This window comes from Solanum lycopersicum, chromosome 1 (genome assembly GCF_036512215.1).
Source record: "Solanum lycopersicum chromosome 1, SLM_r2.1".
NCBI classification, from domain to species: domain Eukaryota; kingdom Viridiplantae; phylum Streptophyta; class Magnoliopsida; order Solanales; family Solanaceae; genus Solanum; species Solanum lycopersicum.
In genome coordinates this window covers 94,234,105-94,243,245 of record NC_090800.1, presented here as the reverse complement: position 1 = coordinate 94,243,245, position 9,141 = coordinate 94,234,105, and the positions used below count along the sequence as shown (strand labels likewise).

Sequence of the window (9,141 nt, the reverse complement as noted above, 5' to 3'; positions counted from 1 at the left end):
AACTCTGGTTGCGATAATATTTTTGGTGTATTGTTGTTTATCAAAGTTTTGAATGAAAAAATAGTACTTCAAATCATGATATTAAAACATTTAAAACTTTTCTTTTTTTTATCAAAAGTAATATATTTTGTTGAAATGAAAATTTTATAATATTTTATTAATATAATGTTCAATTTCACTTTCACATTAGATATTGAAAACAAAAACATTAATTATTTAATATTAAAATTTAGAGATCACACCAGATCAGATAAAAAAACTCAGATCTTAATACAAATCTTTAATATGTGTATTGAGATTCAGATCTCTTATTCTTGATGGAAACTAATGAGGCTTACACAACCTTTTAATATTCCGATTTAGACATGTTGTATGCATCTTAATATTGAGATATTTGTTAGTGCTATATTAGCAGGAAATTATAATGTGAGCAAGCAACAAAAGAAGTAATGTGTAATATTCTGATGGATTAGTGACGAAAAACAAATTCATACATAGCTAAATAATGGCGCCTCTCCAAAGAAAATATCCTATTGAAGCTTCCTGACGAAACTCCAGCAAGAAATTTATTAAAAAATTGGTGCTGAATTAGCATGAATATTATGTAACAAAAACTAGATAACACGGTCGCCTCATCTGTCAATAAAAATGGCTTTGTTAGGGCACAAATCAATGACAGACTCATAGCTGCCTTTAAATCCCAAAATTCTAAGGATAATTTTGCGGTTGTCATTTTTTGATTGAGGTGTATAAAAAAATTGGTTCACCTTTCTCTTAGGTATATATTTCTGAATCTTACTCTTTCTTTAATTTGCTCCCAATAAACTCAACTTTGAAATATACAACCATGTAACCTCAATCATTAATACACATATAAGAATGAAAACATAATACATTATTATTTAAAAATTTAAATACGATACCACATAAAATTCAGTTATATTGAGTATTTTTTTTTGAATTCAAATTTGTTTAAACTCCGTTGTCTATTGTTTTGATAAGTTTGACCATTTGAATTCAAATTTATTTGAACCTCATTCTTCATATTAATATCTAGTATCGGGACATGTGACTTCATATTAATATCTAATATCGGAACATGTGAATGATATTGAGTGAATTCTGTTGAAAAGTTTAGATTATTTAAATTCAAGTATGTATAAGTTTTACTATTCATGTTAATATTTAATGTTGGGATATGTTAAGTTGTCATTGAAAGTATTCTAGAGCATTTCATTTCAGTCGTTAGACTGTCATCTCCTCTTTTTATTCTTTTCCTGATTCATTTTATTGCTATTATGAGCCAAAATAGTTGGCTATATTCTTGGTATAAATCTTTTTATTCTTTTCCTCATTCTTTTTATTGCTATTATGAGCCAAAATAGTTGGCTATATTCTTGGTATAAATCTTTTTATTCTCTTCCTCATTCTTTTTATTGCTATTATGAGCCAAAATAGTTGGTTATATTCTTGGTATAAATCTTTTTATTCTCTTCCTCGTTCTTCTTATTGCTATTATGAGCCAAAATAGTTGATTATATTCTTGGTATAAATAGGAAAATTAGGGCTTATAAATAACATCCCTTATCACTCGTCACTTCTATTTGAGTTTAGAAAATATTGATAATTGATTATAATTTAATAATTAATTTTTCTTTTTCAATTGACATATAATATTTTGTTAAGATAAGAATAAATATATATAAATTGTTCTCTGTTATTTTACACTACAAATGTTTAGATCCCTTTTATTAATTATAATTTTGAAATATTTCTCAATAAAGTCAATGATTATCTAAACTATCAAAACTATTTAAACAGTATTTAAAATTAAAATTTCACTTGATTGAATATACCTATCAAAGATTAGTTTTTACTTGTATACTAATATTTGTAGTAGTTTTATTTACAAAAATCAATATTATAGTGGTTGTTACCTCTTTATAAGACATTCAAAGTTAAAAGACAATATTTTTTAAAATTTAACTAGTTGATAATATAAATTAGTTTGAGTTTGAAATATCTAATAAAACATCTTAAAGAATGGACGACAATCTTACAAAGCTAATATTAAGACATGATTGATTCAAATTAAAGTAAAATAGATAAATTAAGGAATGAAAAGTAACGGTAGATTCAATTACTTATAATTAGGGGTGTGCACTCGATTTTACGGTTCGATTTTATATTATTCGGTTTGAATTTTTGATTTTTGATTTTGAAGAAGTGTAACCCAATTCAAACCAAAATAAATTCGATTTGATTTGTTTTTTCTCTTTTTGGTATGAATTTTTTCGGTTTGGTTAATCGGTTATGTACATAACAAAATTTTATATATATATATATATTCGTAACTAAACAAAAAAATCAAACAAAGTAAATTATAAATCTAAAACCAAACCAAGAATCCAAAAAATCACTCCAAATTAAAATTCGATTTGATTTTTTGGTTTAATCTAAATAGTGCACACCCCTATTTTGTACTTCAAACATATTTACTTAATAATTAGTAAGAAATTAACTTATGTACTTAATAATTAGTAAGAAATTAGTAATAAATTATTAAGAAAATTTGAATTTAGAGTACAATAAATAAAACGGAAAAGTCATATTTGTTCTTGTACTCTTAGAAAAGGATTATATTTACCTTTTGTTATACTTTTTTATTATATTTGTCTCTATCATTCAACTTTGGATTTATATTTATCCTTTGGGTGTTAAGTTCCACATAAACGGAAAAGAATAATAATAAGGAGTGATGTGAAACTTAACAATCCAAAGGGTAAATATAAATTCAAAGTTGGATGGTATGGACAAATATAATCAAAAAATATAACAAAAGATAAATATAGCCATCTTCTAAGAGCACAAGTTCAAATATGACCTTTTTTCGTAAATAAAATAGTTTTTTTATACTATTCGTTCTACTTGGGGTATTTTGGGCCCTTCCAAATGTGGTATGGCTTAATACGGCGCTTGTGACAACTAACATTCTACGTCGCCTTTAGCAGAGTTGGTCGTCTCTTTTATGTATGGTATCGCCTCTTGATGCTCAAATTTATCTTCGGATTCGGATGTGTTATATATATATATATGTTTGAGCTTCCTTTTTCAAACTGAATTTGGGGATTTTTTGGAAAATTTGTAATTTTGTTAGCTTTAGGGCTTAGGGTTGAAACGCCCTTGGTTTCAACTGTGCTTTAATGGCTTTATGGTTTGATTGTCAATATACATTGGAAATTATTCTTGTAGCTTTGACGGACAAATTCCGCTACTGGTTTTCTCATGGATGAGAAAGATTTGGAAATTGAGGAAACAAGTCCAGGAGATGAAGCTGTACGAAAAGTTAAAAAGAAGAAGAAGAAGGTGAATGCGGAAAAGCGTGGAGTTTGTCACGTAAGTAGAGTACCGCCTCGTATGGACCACGTGAAACTTCGCCTGGTTCTTTCTCAGCTTGGAGAAATTCAGAGAATATATCTTGTACCTGAAGGTTAATTTAGTTCTCATATTTGGTTAAACACTTCACTATGCTTGCTTGTCTTGCATACAGCTGCTTCTGCAAACGGGCAGGTGGATTCCGAGGGCAAGCATTTTCAGAAGGGTATGCTTATATTGAAGTTTCTGTCAATTGAAATCAGATTATCTATTATTTAGCATGAATTGTATTTTGTATCTACATGATTATAACACTCTTTTTTTACCAAAAGTAATTAAACTATCATCTATATCTGTAGGTGGGTTGAGTTTACGAAAAAGAGTGTTGCCAAAAGAGTCGCAAATATGTTGAATGGTCAACAGATGGGTAAATTAACATATTTCCTTAGCAGTGCCTTCCTTTTCTTTTTATTTCTTTTCCAGTTTAAGGAATTCTGTTTAGATTTTAGACATTCAGGCTATTTACATATCTTAGCATCTTGCAGTAAGTCTTTTTCTCTATGAGATGACCAGTTATTGTGCTTATTACACATTTTTAGGGACACCAATTATTCAGATACTAGCCAAAATTTGGCTTCTATTAGGATCAGACTAACATTGTTATTTTGCATTACGCCATTTGTGTCGTAACAATGTAATTTGATTAGCCTCCAAGGCCTAGCTCGAGTGGCAGAAGGTGGAGAATTTGTGGCTTAGGTCACAGGTTCAAGCTCCACACCATGCAAAGCGAAGCCCAGTATTATGCACCGAGTTTAGAAGGCTGTGATTGGTCCAAAGGACGGCAGGTCACAGTCAGATTTCTCGGTTATCAAAATAAATATGTCATTTGATTATCCTTGTTTATATTCTTCCGATTCAGCTTTCAACTTCTGTTTCTCTTGTATTTTCTGTGACCTTGAGAGGCTATTTACTTTACTGTCAAATTTCTGTTTGACAGGTGGAAGGAAAAGGTATTATGACATTTGGAATGTCAAGTACTTGTCTAAAATCAAATGGGATGATGTTACTGATGAAATCGGTATGCTGTTATTTTTCGATTTATTGGGTACTGATGCATTCTTCAATCTCCATTCACTTCTTAATTGATGCCTTACAAACATTTTTGCAGCACAAAGGCATGCAGTTCGTGAGCAGAAACTAGCTTTGGAGCTTTCTGCTGCTAAGAGGGAGCGTGATTTCTACCTCACACAAGTTGATAAATCTCGTGCTTTAAGTTCTATTGAAGAACGAATGAAGAAGGTCAGTGATACAGTTTTTAGTTAATTCTTTGGCATGGAAGTAGTAGTTAAACAGCATGTTTTGAACTCCCTCGATTGACTTTCTCATTTACCATCTCCTTTTGAGTTTTTATTCCTTCTTTAAATAGTAGTTACAACATGAGACAGCTCTAGTTTTTCGTCGATAAGCCCTGATGTGATGTTAAAAGATGTCTCTTTAAGCAAAACTAAAAAAATATATAAATGTTGGTTTGTGTGTAAAATAGAAAAAGTCTCTTTCCTCCCCCCGAATTATTATTACTTGTAATGTATTATAGCCAGGTTTAGTTTAGGTATTTGACCACTCAGTTTCATATTACCTTATATCTTGCACAACTGAGTAGTATAGTATTGATAATACTTTTTAACTGTTCCATCTTTACAGAAGCAAAAGGTGCAACAAGAATCTGGGGTAATTTCTGATTTCCCAAGTGATCAGTTTGCACCAAAGGTGATACGACAATTTCCCCAGAAAAAACCTGTGGCAGATCAAACTGGGAAAATCAAGCCTAGTTTGTCAAAGGACATTTTGGCCGGAGTAAGTTCCATTTCCTCCATTCGCTGCCCTGGTGCAAGAGGAAAATAAAGGTCTTGCTAATGTTCTGATGAAAGCTGCTCTCTTCATTTTGTATAGGTATTTGGTGGTCAAATGACAAGGGCATACGGGTGCAAACGTTTCAGAAATTTTGCTTGCCAATTTTCTCAACCATACATTTGATTTGTTGCCTTCAAAAAGTTTATCTCGATGATTATTAGATGTTGGTATTATAAGTAAACGTCAATCAAAATTTTATGTTTATTTGTAGTTGATTGTAGATGTGTATGTGTTTGTAGCCTTGTCTAACTTGTGCAGTCTGTGAGACGTATTGAGCTCACACCTCGAACCAAACTATGATCAGATGCTCAAAACGTGGATCACCAATTTAGATTTGTAGTAAATTTTTACTGGCCGTCCTTAACCCCATAATCACCTTTTAAGGTCATATGTGAATTATATTTAAGTTGCTTAAGAAGATTTTACCATAAAAATGTCGTTTAAGAGAAGACTTGCAAAGTTTCGTAGACGTGTGCTTCTAAAGATTTACATATGTTGCACCCCATGAGAGAATTATGAATAATTTTTGCTTGAAGATATCTCAAACTAATAAATACATGATAAAAGCACTGGAAAAGGAGAAATATCATTGATCATTATAGCGAAAAGAATGTGATGTACTATGACTTAAACAAGAAAGAATAGATTTTCCTATGTCTACTCAAACTTGATCAATCTATAATTTTATTAATTATATTCTTTTGTGTGTGTGTATTCACACGAGTTGTTACAGTTAAGAAGAAGAAGAGAAAAAAAAAAAACTAATTAAGTTTCCAACTTCCATCATCACATGGGGAACAACCTTCTTGAGCAATGTCAGTGATTTGAAGTCCAGTATCATAAACCACCCCATTTTTCCAATCTGATGGCAGCACTGATTTAGCCCAAATCCACTTGCCATCGTACCCTGCTGTCACTACAAACCTGAATTGCAATGCCCCACTTGGCACTCTGCTTGTATCCCAAATTGCTCCGTGGTTTCGGCTCAAGAAGTTCCAGTTCGACGATCCAACCTAACAACACATTTATTAATTCACTATATATATATATATATATATCAAGATGGAAAAGTGATGTAACTAGGCTTTTTTTTTTTACCTGAGCAACATCAACACTGACAATTTCAGTTTGACCACCCTGGTAGAAGATGCTAATTGCTAGGTAATGCGGCTTCTGGCTTGATTCATCTACTCGAACAGCCAAATTCTTGCCTTTGTAGTCACAAGGAACTCTGTCCCCATACACAAAAACAATATTAGTATTTGCAGTATAACCTTTCATTCCAAGCGCTTATCCATTAGATTAATTTACTACCGTTCAATTGACCCCTACTTTTTTAATTATGTACTAGTACTACATTGTCTGGTCAAGTGGGGCTTCTTTTATGTCAAATTCTACAACTATTATTTTATTATTTTTGGTGGTTGCAACGAAACCACCAAAGATTAACATTAACACGGTGTGCTGACAAGGAACGTAAAGTTCGTATCGTAAACAGAGCATTATTATCCAAAAAATAATTTCTCGTAACGTGGTCAAGATAATTTAGTAATTGTGAAATACTCATATTAAACACTAACCTTTTGTATTCAACATCGGCGATTCCCAATTTGTGAACATCTTGAGCTTTTCCCTCAATGGCCATAGCCATAAAAGCTCTGCTACTGATGACAAAATCAGTCTGGTTATTCGTATTTAGATCAGTAACCATCACAGTTGTTCCATGTTTTGAACAAATTTTTGGGTCCGTACATCTTATCTGCAAATCACACAAATTTATGAGAAATTGAATTTCTCAAAATTACATTTGTTATTGATGGAGAACTCAAAACTCAATTAACCTGATAACAAGCACCACAACCAGCACCATTATCGTAAAGTTTAGGAACAGCAGCGGCAAGTCGACCTCCATTGAATCCTATTGCTAAATTTCCATAACCACAAGCACCCGCTACAAATACAAAAATATAGAAAATTAGATTAAGAAAAAACAAACCTATGTTATTTATAAGTAATTAAAAGAGACTTACAGAGAAGCGCGGAAGAACTGGAAAAATAAGCAACTTTGGATCGGTGAACACAGCGATCACAGGCTGTAACTGAAGAGACGAAAAGAAGCAAGACAAGGAAGAAGAGAGACATATTTATTTATTTTTTGTTATATGAAGAAATGAATTGTTTTGAGTGAGTAAATGGAGGAGTGATAAGGCCTTTATATAATAAGAATAAGTTTGAGAAAGAGAAAGTGGGGTGGGTTAATTAATGGGTGCCACTGAACGGAGTATTTATTTTTTTATTTTTGAAGTAAACGAGTAAATAAGCGCAAAACATATACTATATTATGGAATGTAATGCTCAATACACGGTAAATTATGAAATCTAGATTAAAATAGAAGGAATAATGATAAATTACTCTTGCTGTATTGGGACTTTTCATAATGGAAGAGTTGTAACTTTTTATGTTCGAAGAGTTGTAATCGTAATTTTTTATATTGAAGAGTTGTATTTTTTTAAAAGATTTATGATGAAGTATTGTAACTTTTCTAAAGGATTGTGATTATTTATGCTACTCTTTTAAGGATTATGACTTTTAATATTGAAGAGTTGTGACGTTTTTTAAAGATAGTAATTTTTCTAAATGATGATTGTGATTTTTCTAATAAAAGCACCATAAACATCTATATACACTAAATTTTGTTAAACATAAATAAAAGAATTTTATTTCATTTTTCAAAGAAAATATTCTGATTTTCTACTCTTCTCCTTTTTACGCACACAAAAAAAAAAAGAGGATCTCTTGCGAATTATTGTAGTCGAGTGAATTCGTTGTCATGCGGGTATATATTTTATTACCTTTTGTTACTGTTTTATTGTTCTTCATGAATGACTAATTTCTTTTGTTATTTATTCAACACCAAATCATTTTTAACCTATTTTCACATAAAATATAATTTTTGTTCCTCCCAAACATATCCTTATTATGGATTGGAAGAGAAATAGTGGAGATGGGGACAGTTTGACACTTGACGCCGACCAGCTGCTGTGCAACATTTACAGCTGTCCGTGAAAACCCACTAATTGATATTACTAATTTGTTTTGCGTCTGCCTCCTTTTTTTTTTCCTTAGAGTCACCACATTTCTGTTATTCCGTGTGCGGGTTTTATCTAAAAGTTTAAATAGATTAGGAGATTATATTTTTATTCATATTGCGGATCTTAAGTATGAGAGTTTAGTTACTATGGATTCTCACAAATTAAAATGTATAGTTGGAATATTAGTTGTTTATACAAAAAAAAAAAAGATGTCTTAATTTTGCACTCAATCTTAATTTGTTTGTTTATTTTATTTTTCTCAAGCATATAAAATTGTGTGGATCGCATTCTACGTGAAAGCCATATGTAGTCGTTTTATTCTTGTGTTTGATTAGAAGAAAAAAAGATGTAGATATAGAAAGTAAAGGGTGAAACAATCATATTTGGCTATCTTTGTGTGTTTGCGCGTTTCTCCTAAAAAGTGAGAAATAAAATAGGCCCACATTTACTTGTCATGTTGGAATTTAGATAACTTGCCTCCACAAAGGAACAAAAAGAACTAGTTGTAGTATGCAAATTAACATGTATTCTTTTCTTAAATATGAGATATTCCAAAGATAAAAGCTAAGAACACCAAGTCTAATAGAAAGTTACTTTTAGATAGGAGATATTTTGCTTCAAAGTAAGTAGGTGTACAGATAGGATCACCATCTTTATCGTAAAACAAAAATAATAGCCAACAGCTTTGCTTTTCTTCTTCTTTGGTTACATTATTTCTTTTGAAGACTTAAAAAGTAAAGGGACTTTGTGTAGAAGAATATT

General features: G+C 31.0%; 2 protein-coding genes across 3 annotated transcripts; one reads left to right on the top strand and one right to left on the bottom strand.

The window, feature by feature from the left end:
- The first annotated feature begins 2,898 nt into the window (after window positions 1-2,898).
- LOC101251521 (pre-rRNA-processing protein ESF2) lies at window positions 2,899-5,506 on the top strand. Of its 2 annotated transcripts, none has more exons than XM_010317111.4 (8): window positions 2,899-3,030; window positions 3,253-3,396; window positions 3,551-3,601; window positions 3,735-3,802; window positions 4,373-4,453; window positions 4,544-4,674; window positions 5,077-5,229; window positions 5,326-5,506. In XM_010317111.4, the coding sequence occupies exons 2-8, from the start codon at window positions 3,371-3,373 to the stop codon at window positions 5,407-5,409; spliced, it is 594 nt and encodes a 197-aa protein (XP_010315413.1). In that variant the 5' UTR covers window positions 2,899-3,030; window positions 3,253-3,370; the 3' UTR covers window positions 5,410-5,506. The 2 variants fall into 2 exon arrangements, with proteins under 2 accessions (XP_010315413.1, XP_010315414.1); XM_010317112.4 differs by having other exon boundaries at window positions 2,905-3,035.
- A 345-nt stretch (window positions 5,507-5,851) lies between these two features.
- On the bottom strand, window positions 5,852-7,472 carry EXLA1 (expansin-like protein precursor). The gene is given in 5 exon segments (NM_001247807.3): window positions 5,852-6,299; window positions 6,385-6,517; window positions 6,867-7,045; window positions 7,128-7,237; window positions 7,317-7,472. Coding segments are annotated over 5 exon segments (786 nt in total). The 5' UTR covers window positions 7,429-7,472; the 3' UTR covers window positions 5,852-6,047.
- Window positions 7,473-9,141: the final 1,669 nt, after the last annotated feature.

Coding starts and splice junctions, on each gene's coding strand:
- LOC101251521 (XM_010317111.4), top strand. CDS start 3,371: ATGCGGAAAAGCGTGGAGTTTGTCAC. Junction 3,602..3,734: donor GGGCAAGCATTTTCAGAAGG/GTATGCTTATAT, acceptor CTATATCTGTAG/GTGGGTTGAGTTTACGAAAA. Junction 3,803..4,372: donor GTTGAATGGTCAACAGATGG/GTAAATTAACAT, acceptor TCTGTTTGACAG/GTGGAAGGAAAAGGTATTAT.